This window comes from Calidris pugnax, unplaced genomic scaffold (genome assembly GCF_001431845.1).
Source record: "Calidris pugnax isolate Ruff unplaced genomic scaffold, ASM143184v1 scaffold9, whole genome shotgun sequence".
Lineage (NCBI taxonomy): Eukaryota > Metazoa > Chordata > Aves > Charadriiformes > Scolopacidae > Calidris > Calidris pugnax.
Window position 1 is genome coordinate 7,768,624 of NW_015090778.1, and position 17,883 is coordinate 7,786,506.

The 17,883-nt window shown below is 41.6% G+C and overlaps 1 protein-coding gene across 2 annotated transcripts in view; it reads left to right on the plus strand.

Annotated features, from left to right (window-relative positions):
• TBCD (tubulin folding cofactor D) overlaps window positions 1-17,883 on the plus strand; it is a 128,667-nt gene that overhangs the window by 105,422 nt on the left and 5,362 nt on the right. For both annotated transcript variants that reach the window (XM_014952916.1, XM_014952922.1), the window contains 6 exons: window positions 706-844; window positions 7,838-7,959; window positions 8,871-8,948; window positions 14,662-14,751; window positions 15,657-15,744; window positions 16,549-16,658. In XM_014952916.1, coding sequence (XP_014808402.1) covers window positions 706-844; window positions 7,838-7,959; window positions 8,871-8,948; window positions 14,662-14,751; window positions 15,657-15,744; window positions 16,549-16,658 — 627 coding nt within the window. The remainder of the gene's footprint in view (window positions 1-705; window positions 845-7,837; window positions 7,960-8,870; window positions 8,949-14,661; window positions 14,752-15,656; window positions 15,745-16,548; window positions 16,659-17,883) is intronic.

A 17,883-nucleotide genomic window follows, 5' to 3' on the forward strand; every position in this document is an offset into this window, starting at 1 on the left:
CCTTCCTGATTTTTTTTTTTTCCCCAACTGTAAACCTTTGGTTGATCTTAATGATAATTTGCAATGACTTGTGTTATTTTAACCAAGCTCAGTTGCAGTAGTTGTCCAAGATGGAGTTTCTAGTTAAAGCAAGAGTGAGAGCAACTCATTCCTGAACGGTGTTTATAACACCTGACTGGGATGAAGAACATCCAGCTTTGTATCCCCGTTCGTTTTGTTCAGGGGAATCTCAACCTCCTGTAACTCAAGGAGTGCCCTGTGTGCTACGGCTGCTGATTGATCTGTGGTGGGATGTGTGTGTGTGTGTGTGTGAGCGTGTGAGCCTTTCCTGGGATGAGTCTTTCTTTGCATCAGTTGTTGACCAGCTGTTGGTGGGAGAGAACTGGGAACGGAACGCAAGAAGGAGAACTTGTTTTCTTGATGTAGAGAAAAATACTTGTGAAAAGGAAACTGTGGTTCAAACCCCTTATCTGAATCAGAACAAGGACTTGAAGGTTGCTTCACTTTACTGGCAGCAGCTGAAGTTTGGATTTCTATTTTGCCCATATGCTTAAAAAAGCAATGATTAATTTGATGCTTAGGTAATTCAGAGACTTTCTTCACTGAGATGCTGCTTGAGAATGAGGAGATGCATAGGAACAAATGTATGGAAAAGAACAACAGTGCACATACACAAGATAATTTTTTTCCTCCCCCTTTCCCCAGGTCAGAGAAAGAGACTCTAAACTGGAATGCAGCATCAGAAGCTTTCCCTCGAATCACCCAGCTTTTGGGTTTGCCAACTTACCAGTACTACGTGCTGTTGGGTCTCTCGGTGTCTGTCGGTGGATTAACAGAGACAACGGTAAGGAACCCGAGAGCCTTGGCTGGGTGGCAGGAGAGTGACTTTCATGATAAAATTGTTGACTGAGGTGTTTAGTCACAATGGATATTGCAGATAGGGTGGTGGGGTTTTTTCTATGAGAATTTCAAATGCAAGATTTTTAAAAGAAATCAAGTCAGGCTCACAAACCTGATGGGCTTTGTATTTTTCATCTTTAAAAGTATTATTTTGTTCGCTTACTGAGCATGCAGAAAACACAGAGTAAGGACACTTTGTCTCATTTTTGGTATGTTCCTCATACCAAAAATTATGTTACAAAGAAATAGCATTCAAATGTGTATCTGAATCCTCTGAGCTTTGCAATCTCTTGTTTCATTCTTCTGTGTGTGAACAATGTCTTTATCACTGGTTTTGGTGGTCTGTTATGCTGCCAATATTATCATTTTGGTGTATCCTTTCGTCCTTATATTACAGCTTTTCTCTCTAGTTTAAGAATTCTTGGTTTCAAGATATTTGGCTTCTAATTTTTTTGTTACTTCATGTAGCAAAAGATGTAACAGATACGAAAACAACTACTGGGGTTAGGGCAGGGTTCAGCCTGAGATTCAACATGACACTGCAGAGAAATACTAGACCAGAAACAGAATATTCTGGACTGTCAGTTAAATCTTTAAATTGCAATGATCCTGTAACAGGAGGAGGAGGTCGTGGGTCAGCACCCCTACAGTGGTTAAGAGTATTTCTTATTAAGATTACCATGTCTAATTAAGGAAGCTGGTAGAATAGTGTTAGGTGCTGGGCAGTGCAGATTTTGTGGAGAGAGAACAGCTCCCGTTTTTCCGTCTTACCCCGAGCTGTTCAGAACATCCCAAGTGCTGGTTTGCCTGGAGCCGCGGGTTCTGCGCTTGTGAGCCAGAGAGCTCCACGTGCCTTTGGGTTTCATGTAGCTGAGAATTTGGTGTCTGGGCAATCTTGGGTATTTAAGCCAATTTTGAGAATTTTAATGTTTCTAAAATGGCATCAGATTATATAGCAACGGCTATTTTAGAACTTTGAAGACGTATGCTTATTGGTTTGTGACAATAATTACCGGATAGACAATGTAACTCTTCACAGATCTGGTTAATAGCAGACATGCACATGAAATTCAGCTTTTGGTCAAACACAGTTAATTATAGGAGGCTCCAGCAAAACCAAAGTTATTCATATAAGTATAAAAAAGGGAGGAAAGTTGTAGAGGAACAGACATTCTGACTGCTGACTGAGGTCAGAGGAGAATTCTTATTCAACATTTTAATATCGTTTTTTTTCTTTTTCTTCTTTTTAAAGTTCTGGTTGTGCTTGGTTTTGAAAAGTGTAAACAGTTCAGTTACTTCTAGCTCCCTTCCCTTGTCACCATCTGCCAGTATATTTAAGGGAAACCTTCTGTACTCTTTTCAAAATATGATTTTGAAATGTTAACTTTCTGTGACCCTGCGTTTTTCTTTAACGCTAAAGGCTTGTTCCGGTTAAAGTATTCTCAGGGGCTTTGGCATTAGAAAGAAGATGACCTAATTCTCTTTTGAGCCAGAAAGAAGTGCAAGGGAGGCTCCAAGCGTAGGGTACTTACACTTGGGATTAGACAATGTGTGGTCAATTACATTTAATATTTAAAATGTGATATCTAAATTAGAACTATGTGTCTTATAATGACTTGTGTTTCAAACTATTCTATCAAAGCCTGTAGTGCTCTTTACTGGATATCCAGGGACTGATTTAAAATATTAACAGAAAATTTTAACAACTATTCCTATTAAATCCATATGAAAGAAGCAGAATTTAAAATTATTGGATAAAGGAAAAAGATTATTCAAATATGTCTTCTTGTAGTGACCTGTGTGTGCTCTTGTGATGTCTCCTTTCTTCCCTCTCTCACTTTAAAAATATATAAGCACATAGACACGTGGACATAAAAGTTAGAAAGTTAGAAGATTCTTGTATACTGCAAGATAATCTGAGTTCAAATGTCTATTTGTCTTCAAATCTTCTCGGGGAATTGGTAGGAGAAAGGCTCTATTGTAATTCAGTGGTCAGTGGCTATTTTTCCATCGTTAAATTTGCTCTGCAGTATATTTAGCAAGAGTAGTTCTTTGTTTTGCTTTTTAAAGACGTTTTCTGCAATGAGCTGTGTGGGGTATGTCAGAGACAGTTTGGTGGCAGCGTGGTCGCTGAAAGAATTGTAACTCAAGCATTTGAAGTAATCTGGAAAAACAGAAGATGTCATTCCCTTTGGGATCTGGCATTCTGCAACATCGCCGTGGTTCAAAGGGCACTTTCTCTGTGTAGAAGAATCTTCTAATTATATATCTGGCCCACAATGATGCATATTTCTTATGGCTGCATAAAAAATCCTCTCGGAATGTGGAGATCAGAGCTATACAATGGTGTTCTTTCTCCAGTTCACAAACCCTGTAGTTTCAGGGGTTGGGATATAATTTTGATATAATTTCATGATTGTTCAACTACACTACGTATAAAATTTTGTTACAGCACAGAATGTACTGTGATTTCCCTCCCCCCATAAAGACTGAAAACGACATTTTAAAATGGTATAGAAATTTTAAGTAAAATGTTAAAAAAATAAAATTGGGGTAGCCAGTTCCAAATCTCTCCAACGAATGCATATGGATGTTAAAACACCTGACAAAAATGAAAGCCTGTCTGTGGCATAAAGATGTTAACATTATGTAGGTGCCAAATACATGATACAATTTCTATTTTACTTTCCTTAAAACAGTCTCATTGTGTGCCAGTTGTGTTTGTGACTATGTACCGTTTGGAGAAACTACTGGCCTTTGAACAGCTGTGTTAGTTCTTACACATGAAGATGTTGGGATGTTTGAAGATGATGTTCTAAAACATCTGGTTACTGTGACAAATTGTATGCAAATTAATGCATATTTGGGGTGAAGGAACAGGCCCCAAATCCAGTTTTCTTGGTTGACAATCCTAGAGCAAAATCCATTTGAGAGTAATTTCTGTCATTCTTTTTTTAAAGTGTGAATTATTATATTCCTACCTCTCATAAGATGTCACTGACTTTAGTCTTAGAGTCACTACCCTCCAAAGATTTGACTGATTAAAAGGAGTGTTGCAAATAAAGCAAGGGAGACATGGTTTCACTTGTGCTGTGATTTAAATGTTCCGCAATTTTTTCTGAAGTTAGTGGGAAAATAGGCTGCTGCCACTTCAGTGCTGTAGATTTGTCAGGATTAGAAATGATTCAAAACCAGCATTATTTATTGAGCGTGACATGGTTTCTCCTGCACACATTACAGGAATGCTCTGACTCCATGAGTAGGTCTTTCTCTGCTGAAATGCTGCTGGGAAAACGAGCCGTTAGCAAGGATCTCTCCATCCCATGGTGTCCAGGCTCTCCCAGTAGTTCCTCCCTTAACTTCCATTTGTGGTGGGTTGGGGCAGAAGACTGAGTTCTGTTACCATACCTGGGGCTTGGAGGAGCCTGCTTAGATGGGAGATCAACAGCCATGTCCATCTGCTGAACGTCTTCAGGTCAGGCTCTTCCTTTCTCATCGTGCCTCAGTGGCTGCTTTATCTGTCCCAGGTAGTCCTGCAAAGTAAGAATCGGAGCCCTGATGTGGATCATGCATCTTTAGAGCCAATGGGAAGCTGGGATTTTGAATGCTCTGTTACAAACCAGATGCCTAAACTCATTTTCTTTAGCCACTTGTAGCCTCGAGACTTTTTAGAACTATTGTGCTTCAGTTTTGCAACAAGCTGACTAGGAAATCATTGCACAAAGGTTTGACACCTTCTCTATACGCCATGCTTTAATTGCCTTTTCCCCTAGCTGGAAACAGACACCACTTCCTCGTGCCTTTCCCTGGTTCAGGAGGTAAAAACTTTAATTTTATCATCAGAAGAAAGGTCCATTTGAACGCTGTTGTCCTTTCTGTGTATTGCCTGTCGCTGAAGTGTCTGCTCTGGGCTTAAATGATGGGAAGGTCAAACCTTGGCAAACCCTGGTTTTGTGATCTTCAATAAGAACAAGGTCACTCTCAGGCCTCCTCTTAAATTCTTATCCAAAGTTGTCCCAGTTCCAACTCATTAACCTCCTAATTTCCTTGCCAGTCCTCGTGCAACCCCCAGGAAAGGTAAATGTCACACAGTCGATACAGTGTGAATTCTGTGTTCTGCATAGATGGGGGTGAAATTTGGAAATGCCCTTCTCTGCAGATACTCAGGAGCAGTTAGGGTTATAGCTCACATATTGCCCTCGTAGGTCATCCGGGAGAAAAGGAATGTTCAACTGAGAAGGAAATATGGATTTAACCTGTTCATGTAATGTTATCTTGTTATGTTGGAGTTTATTCCAGTAACGTTCTTACGGTCTATGCTATCTATTTGGAAAATGTCCTGTTTTTAAATCCCCCAAGCAGTTATGGGATGCTTTATCCACACCTGAACTTTTGCATTGTTTAATTACTTGCAGTAGTTTTTTTCTGATTATCCGGCTGCTCTGTCTTGGTTTTGCACAGCTTTGGAACATCCTACAAGTAGCTATGCTTGCCCTTCTCTTTCATGCCCATTCTTGCCTTTTCAATAATTTAATCTGCAGGAAAAGTATTGAGGAATTAAGCTTTCTTCAAAAAATGGTGCAAGATCTGCAAGGTAGTTTAAGAGACAAAAGAAATAGGAGAGAAAATTACATGGTTAACCATACAAGTTTTAAGATCTTTTTCTGAGACTTGACTCGGATGTAACCTTTCTTCTGCTTATAATTGATCTCTGCTAGAGGAAGATATTAAAGCAAAATATTCCTTCTTTATTCATAATGATCTTAAATGCACAGATTGTTTGAAAGGATAATGTACAATAATTGAGCAGGTTTTAAATTTTCAGGAAATCTCTCTTCCTTACAATTGTATATTGTGTAAAGACCTTTCAGTGTGAGGATACTCAGATCTGACGATCATTTTGAAATGCAGAATAACAATAATTTCTTTAAATTGCTTGACCCTTTTAAAGACATAATTCTGCTCCTCCGTTGCCCAGTATGTTTCACTCCAGGACAAATTGTTAAAATAGCTGACTGCTGCTTCCCAGGCAGTATGGATTGCTGTGCCGGGGTGTTTGTAAGTAGGTTAAGGCTTTTGAAAACCAGTTGAAAGTTTTGATTCAAGGCTAAAATGTTTCTTGTTCTGTGCTGATGCACCCATAAATGTTGCTGATATAAAAATTAAATTAGATAAAATGTCTAAATAGAGATTCCTCTTTTTTGTTTTCAGGAAGACAATTGTGACATTTCTAATACTGATCTAGTATTTAATATTTTTTTTCTTGATAAAAGTGTTAGTCTGCTGAGGGAACTGATTGCAGCTTTGACTGAGCTATCAAAATGCTTCCTGTGAGCTTCAGAGAGAACATCTCCCCTGCCTCCTGAATGGGCTGACTTACTGCTTACAGCCCACTCTTGACTCAGCACAAAATTATTTAACACTTGCAACCAAAACGGAAAGAAGTTCGTGCTTCACAACTGATGTGCCCCAATTACCCTTCCCACTGCCCCCTTCAGTGTAACCCCGTTTCTCATGGGGGACACGCCACAACTGCCACCCCCTTTCCCTGTGCGACTTGACCGAGCCCCAGCAGGACTGGTAGTCCTTCACATCAGTCAGGAAAATGCAGAAATCTGATTATAGAATCACAGAATGGTTTGAGTGGGAAGGGACCTTAAAGAACACCCAGTGCCACCCCCTGCATTGGGCAGGGACACCTCCCACCACACCAGGTTGCTCCAAGCCCCCTCCAACCTGGCCTTGAACCCCTCCAGGGATGGGGCAGCCACAGCTTCTCTGGGCAACCTGGGCCAGGCTCTCACCACCCTCACAGCAAAGAATTTCTTCCTGAGATCTCATCTCAATCTCCCCTCTTCCAGTTTGAAGCCCCTTCATCCTATCACTATATGGCCTTGTAAAAAGCCCCTCCCCAGCTTTCCTGTAGCCCCCCTTCAGGTACTGGAAGGCTGTCCACCCTTGGTGAGATATTTTCCTTTGAGGTAGTTTCTGTGACAAAAGAAAACCCAAGTTTTTCTTCTCGTCCTCAAGGCAAATCAATTAATATTTTAAAAGATGAGCCTGGAAACTGAAATTCTTACGTGTCCCAGAAATGAAGACTCTTAGCATTGGTAGTGACATTTGCCCAGCCTGTCCCAGCCCGTGTCCCTGCACAAGGCTGTACTGGTAGCTACCTGGGGGCATGGACCCCGCAGGACAGGGGGGTCCCACATGGACCCCACAGGACAGGGGGGGTCCCACAGAGCCTCTGCACCTCCCATCCCACACTCAGGGCCAGGGTTGCTGGATGGAGTGGGAGAAGGGCCTATGGCTGCAGGAGAGTGGGCCCATGGCAGGGCGGAGGCTGGAGGCCTGACCCCTGTGGGCCCCTTCCAGCAGAACCCACTGAACCTCCTGCTGCCATCTTTCTGAACTGCCTGATTAGCATAATAAAGTTAAACCAGGAGTCATTATTTCTGAATTGTTTTTAATTCTTAACCCGAGTTTACTGTTGGTTTGTGTGGCCTGCATCATGTGCCCGAGAACTTGCCTGCATTTTTCAATTACATCAGCTTGTTTAATAAATATTACCTCTTGAACTTCTTGTGTGCTCTTTAACTTTCAGAGCCATAACATTATTATGATTTGAAATAAAGCAGGATAATCATAGCGGTTTGGGGATGTTTTATTTTGAGAGAAAGAAAATAACGAACCTTTAATGTGGTCTTTTTGCCTACAATGGCAAAACTTAAAAAGGCAAAAAACCCCAACCTTTCTTGAAGAAAGATTAATGAAAGCAAAATAGCCATCTTCCTGTCAAATGTTGTTGCTGAATTTATACAGACAGCTGCTGTTGGCAGGTGTACACCTCGGGTAGTGAGGGATAAGTGGAATTTGGTGCAGTCCCTGGGTCTGTGTGGTTTTCCTGGGGCCTTCACTCCGGTTCCTCCCGTTGCAGCTCCGACACTCTGCCCAGAGCCTCTTCGACTACATGAAGAAAATCCAGAATGATGGCAGTGCCATGGAGAGCTTCTGTGGGACGCTGCTGAAGGTCTTTGAGGACAACCTGCGGAATGACCGGTAATGTTTGTCTTTAGCTTTTTTATCTTTACCAGCAGGACTGTTTGAAATCTTTTGTAATACGCCTGACGGAGTATGCCGGACCCACGTAAATTTGCTTTAATAACAGCTGTTTGGTAAAATGGATAACAAAGGAGTGATCATAGAATATTTTCTATTTACTGGAGATTAATATCAGGCATAATGTGATAAGCACCAGATTTTATACAGTGCAGTATTGGGGATTGTGTATTGCTGCACACTTTTCATTCTAGTCCAGTCTGTGTTTTGTTTAGGTAATGTTTTTTCACAAATACTTGAAGTATAATTTTCTTTCAAAGATTCTTCTTTAAAGGTGACTCATTCTGCATAATGAGATTAATTTCCCTAAGCCTCACTTATCAAGCGTTTGCAAAAATAGAAAATATTCCCTAGAGGGGGAAAACCTCACAACTATTAATAAAATTTTATTTTTTTTTATTTTGTTTCTTGCCTCAGCTGTTGAAATAGGTAACATGACCATAGTTATTCCAGCTGATGTGTTGTGTGTTGGTTCATTTGGTAATTACCTGTAGCGAGGTGGTGTTTTAAGTTCTGATACATTTTGTGGAATACATTGTTTAGATACTTGAAAATAAATTAATATTTTTTATACTGTTAATTGTGTTTTTGGGAGCCTGCAAGTTTAAACCAGGCGTGTTGTTAATTAGGTTTTTTTCCTGTTGGCTGTAATGAATGTCCCCCTCTCAGCCAATGAGGATGATTTAGCCAACACACAAAGTTACCGAGCAACCTCCTCTGTGTAAATTAGAGTTCTAATTTAAATATGTGTAGGTAGATAGGAAGTTTATTTCTTTCCTTCTAATTAAAAATAGTGTATATATGTACGCCAAGAAGTGTATCTACATTGTGAAATTATTTTCTTTCATCAGGGTGTCTGTACCTCTCCTGACAATGCTGGACCAAATGCTGGCAAACGGCTGTTTTGATATATTTACTGCGCAAGAGAAGTAAGTTGTTCAAAGTCTTTTTTGTTTATTTTCCACTCTGCGTCAGGCCTCTTAACTCTCCCACTGACCACTCCTGAACGTGGGTGCTTGGGACTCTGAGTGTGTGTGCATGTGGATATAACATTTTGGTTTAACTTTCCTGAAGACGGGGCAGCAGTGACTAATTCTGGAGCAGATGGCCTTGAAAGGGTCTTGATGTAACATCTTTGATTCTGGCATCAGAAGTTGGTTATTGGTTCATCATTTAACAACCAGTACTTCAATCAAATTCCATTTGTGTGTTCCAGCTGGCAGACTTGGGCCAGTATCAGACCCATTTAGCTTCTGGCCTTTACTGGCTTCCAAAATGCCTGCTTTTTGGGGTACATTCCTCACGTACTGTCAGCCTGTAGCAATGGCAGCGTCCTGTTGTGATGGTGCAAAATAGTGTGCCCACAAGCTATTGCTTCCAAAATCCCACTGCTTTCGTTAATGTGAATATCTCCTAAGAATTTAATTAAGATTCTAGTAAGAAGACCAAAAAAGGCATGTCCCAGCTTTTCCATACTGAGTTCAGTCTTCTGGAAAGTATTTAGTTCAGGAATGGATAAACATGAATGAGATGCTCCAGTGTGAAATCCTGCTTTTTTGCAGATGTTTCAGAAGAGAATGATTTTAATTTCAGTAACATTGAAATATATTCCACAAACTCTCACAGGCTTCATCTTGGCACATTTACAGATATTTGCAGAACTGTGCAACATGAATCCTACGAGCACGATACTGGATTTGGAATTTGTTGATTCAAGAATTGCTCTCACAGCATATAAATTTGAAAAGCTTTTATCACTCTAAAAGTTTTAATTGAGTCTGCTCTTGTTTTCAAGTGTGTATTTAGATAATCTCTCTTAAATCATATTTGGCAGTCCCTTTTTGAGCAGGAATTTACAATGAGTCAGATACAGATGGAATGAATATTACTTGTTTGGTTTGGTAATCGTGCCAGGGATCTGGAGCTTCCACACAGGCTCCACTCTCCCCTGCTGGGTTATGGGTCGGAATTCCCAGGTGAACTCGGTGTCTCCCACATCACAGGAGAATTTAATTCTCCACGTGTGGCAGTTTGTTGGTGATGTGGGTACGTTATGGTTGAGAGGATGAAGGAGTCAGTGTGTGCCCCTCGGGGAGAGCCTGGTGAGCCTGCGTTCGGGAAGAGCCTGTGCACGGGGCAGCTGGACGTGGTAGGTGGCTGAGCCCAAAATTATATTTGGTGCAATGTTTGTGTTTTCTTACTTTGGCATATGTTGTTTGGGTATAGGTAGGGATGGATAAACACGGATCCTGGCTCCGAGGCCTGTCTGCCCACACTCTTGCACGGCATCTACTCCTTTTTGCATAAAAAAATATGGACAAGTGTGGGTTTTGGTCTGCTCTCCTGAGTGGGACCATTTGCCCCCTTTCTAAAGAACCATGCTGTAAAAATGTAGAAATACAATACAGAATGAGCCTGAAAATTGAGCCACTCTGCTTGGGGCCATGAAAAGGCCATGTGTGCATGCTTTTTCAATGTACTTTTATATAAAATGTGCCTGTAGTAAGAGGGAGAAGGTGCATGGTTGTTTTTGGAAAACAGTCTTGCTTGGTGAGCACCTTCCCTGTTCCCTCAGTCCTGCAGTGCATTTCTGGCTTGTCATGTAGCCATGAAGAACTTTCCGGAGAAGCTGGGAATGAAACATTAGCATTCCTTGGGGTGTTTGGATCCCATTTCATCTCTTTCCCTCATTTTTTACCACATTGGGCTGAGTGGCGCTTTAACAAGGGAATTTGGGTAGTGGGATGTCCAGCATTGGGATTATGCCTCCACCAGCCCCTTAATTAATAGTCAACTGTCACATCAGAAAAAAGTATTTGCAAATGCATTTTGAAGTTTCAGATGGATATTGTGCGCTACCCTGGACCTTTTTTTCTAATAAAACATTAACACTCCAGAGCAAGTAATATCCTACACTGCTTAATTTAAACAGGATTAATAGCTGTTGGCTGGATGTTTGACACTGGTGAGGAGCTCAGTGCTCCTGTTGAAGCAAATTGCCACACGGTGTCACTCCTGCCCTGCAGAGGCGGAACCCGCGGCGCATTTTCCTGCCTCTTCACACCATAAAGCTCAGCGAGTTCAGAACACGCAGCTTGACATTGCTGTGGGTGAATTTCAGCGTGGGGGAAGCTCTGGCTGGTCTCACCATCTCTGGGCAGGTGGAGCAACGGGTGTTTCTCTGCCCTCGTCGTGATGCTGTTTGACGTGAGGTTCATTTGTCACTTGTGGGTCGTTTCTGTGCCAGGGCCCTGCTGGAGCTGCCGTGTGGGGTAAACACCTGTGCAGTGGGGCTGGAAACAAATCAACCCTGGTATCACCAGGGTCAGCAAAAGGCAGTCAGAGGCAGCTTTTTTTTTGTTGTGCTTGGCTTAGTTTGAATCTATAGCTTGAAAAGAAAAGCTCTGCCTCCCATTTTTGAGGGCATTACTTCCTACTTGTCTTAAACATAAACCTGAGAGTTCCCCTCCCTTGAAGTGGCAGGAACGGGTTGTATCGCTGCATGGTAAGTGGCATTAGAGATCTGTTCCAGGTTAAGATCACCCTTCCTCTGGTAAAAGTGAGATTGCAGTATTGCCTCGATCTGCTCTGCTGTGTGCTCACAAATCGTGCCAAAATAAGGAGAGAAGTGGGGGAAAACCCTGTCTTTTGGCAGCAGCACAGGTGTACGCTGGCTGAAAGCACGGGTGGAACTGCAGCATCAGTCACCTGCCATTTCCTCCCACACACAGTGACAGAGTTCCCAGGTGAAATGTAAGTTCTTCTCACAACCCAAAACCTCCTGATTTCATCTCAGTGTCCATTGTGATTTGTGAAGCTGAATTTATAATAATGTAGCGACTGTTAATTGATTAGAGACTGCTAGAGGCAAAGGACAACGTGCTTGAAACAGCTGCCATAAATAAAGCAGAGCATATTGGGCTTTTTTGAAGCTCACCGATGGCTGCTCTTAAAAAATAGTGGTAAGTGTCAGCTCCCTGCTGGTAGTGGGACAAGGGAGGGGGAGAATAAAAGAGAGTGAACCAAAGCCACTGGCCAAACTGGCACTGGAGCATTGTTTTCTGGTGATGGCTCCTGGAGCTGCAGGAGCCCTTCTGCTGGTCTGGTGAGGGAACCATCACTGGAGCTGCTCAGGCCACAGAGAGCCCAGAGATATTACTCTTTCCTTCCAAGGTACCGTAAGATGGGTCTCATACTCAGCACCGTGTGAGCAGAACAGCCTTTGAGTGGCAGTTCAGGATCTAAAGCTTTCGGGAGTAGAAAGTAAAAGTGGCATTTCTCTTTCTTATGTGCATATATAGTACACATCCAGCAGAAGTGTTCATGCACTGTATGTGTATAGTATTTTTCTGGTGGTCTTGCAGTGTTCTAAGATGGTGTGTCCCCCCATGATCTCAGCCTAATGATCTCTATGTATTACATGCTGCTGTGGAGTTTTTTTAAAGCAATTATACTGCTGTTGCTCAATAAACCATAAAGAGCATGGCAATGGCTGTGAGGGTGAGGTGGGGTGAACTGTTGGGGTGAACTGTTGACTCTCGGGTCACCTTTAGGAGGAAAAAGCCGGCACCTTCCTGCGGTACCGCGTGCGCCCAATTTACATCATGTAAAGACTTTAGACTGATCCCTTTTCCCCAGGTGCCGACTCTGTTTCTGCTGGCACCGTGCCCACACAGGAGAAGGAATTTTCTCAATTTCCTTTAAAGAGGCCAAGCTATTTGAGTCATTTGAGATCACACATAGGTTAGGTTTAGTTATTACAATTGTGAAATTGGCAAATGACAGAAAGGAAAGTGCATCTGTTTTAAACACAAAATGCTGCACATAAGGTTACGTGTATTAAATTTATTCCAGATGCTCTTGCTCCAGTTGGTCTCTCTGTTGCTGTACTTCTCAGCCACGTCTACGGGGTTCAACCAATTTAAATCTCACCTAATTTGCTATATTGCTGTTGGCCTGTGCTGAAAGCCAGGCATACATTGCAGGTATTGTAATTAGTTGTCTACACAGTGTCTGAGTGTAATCAGGGCTGGGAGGAGGAGAAATTTCACCAAGGAGAAAAAACATACCTCCTCTAAATAGTAAGAGAGCATCTGTCCTTCATCTGGACAATTCAATGTCCGTAGACACAGGCATGGACAGAGTCAGGCAGGTGTCTCTCATCCTCCTGATGTGGCTCCTCCGTGCCCATTGTACACCTGAAAACAGGGCATCCCTGCTGAGGTGCCTGCAGGCAGCAGGAGACAAGGACCCTGCTCTTTCAGCATCTGATGGAGCATTTTAAATCAACCCCCTCAGACTCTTTGGTCCCAAAAGCCACAGTCAGCTCTGAAGGTGTCTTAGGAAGCCTCAATATCAATGTTGAAAACCCAACAATTTTATTTACTCTCTTAATGTGGTTTTCTGGACAATATTGAGCCAGCTGTAGACAGCATTCTTTAGCTTAATGGGTCCATGGTTATTTGTTCAGGTTTTTTTTAACCAAGTCAATATTTGCCAATATATGCCAGGATGTTAAGAATTTTTTTACAAGTAATTAAAAAACACTAACTCTTGTCTGGAAAACTATATATAAGAAGGTGCATTAACTTAACAAAACATCTTGTCACTCCTATAAACCTCTTGTTTTAAATGTTCTGGTTTTCAACAGATTACACTACACAGATTTTTTGAGTAGTTTTTAGCCCCAGCTTTGACTCCTGGTAGCAGAGAATAAATGTTGGGATTTTTGCTTTCCTCTTTACATACACAATACAGTGAGGTTTCCAAACTATGCAGTCTAGAAGGAATTGCACTTGCCAGACAAATATGAAATAGTTTCTTTTGCATCTGTGGCACTTCAGCTTCAAGTGTAGCAAGTAAAAGATTAAATAATTTGTACTGAAATAAAAGCAATATTCCCTCTTTACTTCTCCTTAATAGATCCTTGGAATATACTAACAATACTTGTGTTTGTATGAGTGTCTGGGAAAGAGCTGTGAGAAGCACGTTTCCCTTTCCCAGACTGTGTGGAAAAGGAAAAGAATTTGCTAAATATATTTAAAGATGGCTTCAGGCCTCGTACACTTAACAGAACTGTAAGCCCTGTGTTTAATTACGTTGTCTGGAATCACCGAAGGAATTTGGGCTGTGAAATGGTGGAGTATTTAAGAACAACATTCATCCCCTTTTATGTAAAGGTTGGTTGAAGGCCGTAGGGAGCGACCAGGGCAGCACCATGATAAACAGACAAAATGGTTTTTATTTGGCTATAGAATATTTGAATTCCTGCCACAGTATTTCTGATCCTACGCTGCCACGTTTAAGCACAAGGCACGACTAGCCAATTATGCATATACTCAATTAGTTTGGATAAATGTAGTTCATACCTCAGCATACAGGTAGTAGCAATGTAAATAATTAATACTAATCTCTTCCCTTCAAAAAAAAAAAATAGAATCCCAGTAACACAGTGGCCAAACTGCCCTGTGTCTTTACCAAAGGTCCACCTAAAGCAGGGTGTGCTCCTGTGGCAGAAGCAAGTGCCGTCGTGTCTTTCCTTTCCTTTGAATGTTAATTTGGCACCTTTACAATCATTATCTGTGTTTGAAATTCTACTGAAATCTATTGCTTATCTTTTTTTTTTTATTTTCCCATTTTCAGCCATCCCTTTTCCGTGAAGTTACTCACCCTCTGTAAAGAAGAGATCAAAAGATCCAAAGACATCCGGAAGCTTCGCTCCAGCATAGGAGTGTGAGTTCCTGAAATAAAGTAATCTTTTCTCTGCTTATAAAAAACGTGAAGAAAATGCAAGTACAGTACGTACTAGATGTAACAACCAGGGCTAGTTTCTGTGAAAAATGCACATTAATATGAGGGTGTGAGTTTCTTTTACTTCTGGGTGGTTGGGGTGAAAACATACGAAGGATCTGATAAAAATGTAACTACTGTTAAAATGTTGTTGGTATTGTTGAAGATGCAGTGAATCATTTGCTTTTTGCTCATGGAGAGCTTGACTGGGTGCCAATGCAAACTGTCTATAATTGATTAGATCTTACATGTGTGCTAGGAAGAGCTGAAAACACCTGCAAATTTAGTGTCTGTCTGTAGGGTAAGAGCCCTCGGCTCAGCCGGCAGCGAGGGGAAACCAAACCTCTGCCGGCCGGGAAAGCCAGCCCTGGGCAGGGAGAGAAAGCACTGCAGAGGCTCGAGGCTCATTGCCAGAAACTTGGCAAAATTATTCAGGTGTAATGATGTCAAGCACTGCTTTCATTGACTTTTATTTCATTTCTTTATTGGCAATATTTGAAGAGTGCAAGAAAGCCTAAAATGAGACGTAGCCCGTGTTTCTAATCTTTCACTTGGAGCCCACCCTGGTGGTTGTGGTCTGTGCAGAGCTGGTTTAACACCCGGAGCTGGGTGCTGTGAATCCCCCTCTGTCCTTGGCAGTGGGGCAGCTCAGGAACCTTCAGGAGCCCAGTGCTCTCACCCTCCCTGTTTGCTCTCCCACAGCACTTAGAACTGAGATTTCCTGGGGGCAGGAAAGCTTCCCCTCCCGCCCTTCTGTCTGATACACTTTCATTCAGATCCTCAAAATGTACTTTTGCTGTTGTAACACAAATATCACACAAGCTGGGTTTTTTTCTCCTGTTTTCTAGGTTTTGTGGCCTCATTCAATTTCAAGGAGACATGAGAGAGAAAGTTTTATTTCAGCTGTTTCTCCTTCTTTGCCATCCATTTCCTGTAGTAAGTATTGAAGACGGTGTATATTATCAAATGGATTATTTAATATACTTTACCAGTAAAAAATACTTTTCAGTGCATTAAAGCAGGATTCTTTTTAACAGATATGCATGTATATAATAGGTTTTATTTTAGGGTAGAAGGTGGCACCTGGGAAGGTCAGTGGCTGCTGCAGCCCAGGACGCTGCATCTACACACGATAGAGCAGGTGCAGGAGGAGCCAGGGCTGCAGAAGTACCTGCAGGGGCACATCAAAGAACGTGCAAACCCCTGAGGGCTTAAAGTGCTTTGAGAACAGAGGGAAAGCCCCATGTCTGGCCAGTGCAAACCAACACTGTTTATTCTAACTGTGACTACTTTTACCGATTACTTTTTGATAAGGTTAAGATCATCTGGTACTCAGCAAAGTTGGTACTTGAGATTTTTATTCCGTTTCCCTCTTGTGAGCACTTGCTCCATGAAGAGTCCTTTGCAGAAAGGGCACAATGTAAGAACTGAAGAGAGATCATTTCAATTTCATCTTTTATTGGTATTTTACATAATAGGTATATTTCATTTTTACAGCTGGGTCAATGTAATTTGGCATTACTAGTCTAGAAATAGCCCTATAAATAATTTGCCTTCCTTTGGTTATCATCAGGCTTTCTTGAAAAAAAACCCAGAATTTGGTTTTGTGGCAATTTTACTGCTTTCCATTTAGTATATTTCTGCAAATGCCCACCATAAAACGTGTGGAGAACCAGTAGTGGCACTGGGCTGTGCCCTGCAGGATGCTGGATACTTTCCTAACGGAGCCTCTTCCCCCAGATCCGGAAGACGACGGCCAGTCAAGTGTACGAAATGCTCATCACCTACAGCGACGTGGTGGATCCCACCATCATGGACGAGGTTCTGACCATACTCAGCGATACCAACTGGTGAGCACATTTGTTGCCGGATACTAATAAGAGCTGAAATAAATTTTGTATCATTAGAGTTAAAAAAAATAAGCCGATGCCTTTGCCAGCTGATGGGAAGGGAGCTGTAAGAAGTGATGCTGTAGTTTCAGCTGTTTATTGCTCCTAGGCCAGAAAAGCATTGCTGAAAAGAATTCTTGTGTTTTAAAGAACTCTCTGGTATATTGTCCCACTGGAAGGGGTATGTACAAAATCACCACTAGATAAAGTAAAATACCCACATTTTTCTGAAAACATAAAAAGGGAGGAGATGTTGGAAATTGTCCATGAAGCAGAGACAGACTGGGCTGTGCAAACAGTAAAACTTCAACTGCACAGACAGTTTCTTGGCATTTCTGAGCACTGGCAGGATTTTGGGAAAGGAAGGATCTCTGCAAGTTGGAAAACAACGGAATGAGCAGAACAGCTCAAATCTCCCATGAAATGTAATTGCTCAAAATGATACAAACGTTGCATTCAAGCAAATATTTTGAATTGGAACAGTTCAGACATTTCCCAAGCATATGATTGCAGGAATTAAACAACTGCTTTTAGATAATTATTTTTTTTCTTACCTACTGTTACCTGTGACCTCTGCTTCTCCCAAAATATGGGGGGAACTGGGTCTCTTCAACGTTCATGACAGCAAAGTGTCTCTGTGGGGCAGGAGGGACTCCTTCTGTTGGCCCCTGGGAGGTGCCAGGGGATGGATTCTCCCCAGAATTTGGGCACTACTTTTTCCTCTTCTGAAAATTTTAGCATTGTGCGTTATGGTCCCCTGGAAAACTTTATAAAGACCATAGACCTCAGATGTTTTAGGAAATACAGAGTTTTAAGATACTAATTAGTTTATTAGTTGTGCTGCCTTGTTAAACATTTATGGGTTATGGGTCTGCCAGCCCAACACCCTGCCTCACGCAGCAGTCAAAGTTAACCCATGACAATAGACAGATATACAAAATATATATACAATTTATTTAGTCATTATAGTCAATAATGGCTTTTTGACTTCATTGACATTTCATGGAAATAAAATGAACGCAGACATGTTCAAAAACAAACATGCTTGAAGGTTGTAGTTTACATATTTTCAGTCTGTATGCTTACATTATTTAACTTTCATTTAATTTCTATTTTATTTTTGTGCTTGAGCTTAAATAACTTTGTATTTGGGAAAAGAAAACTAAGTTGGCCACTGTAAGGGGTG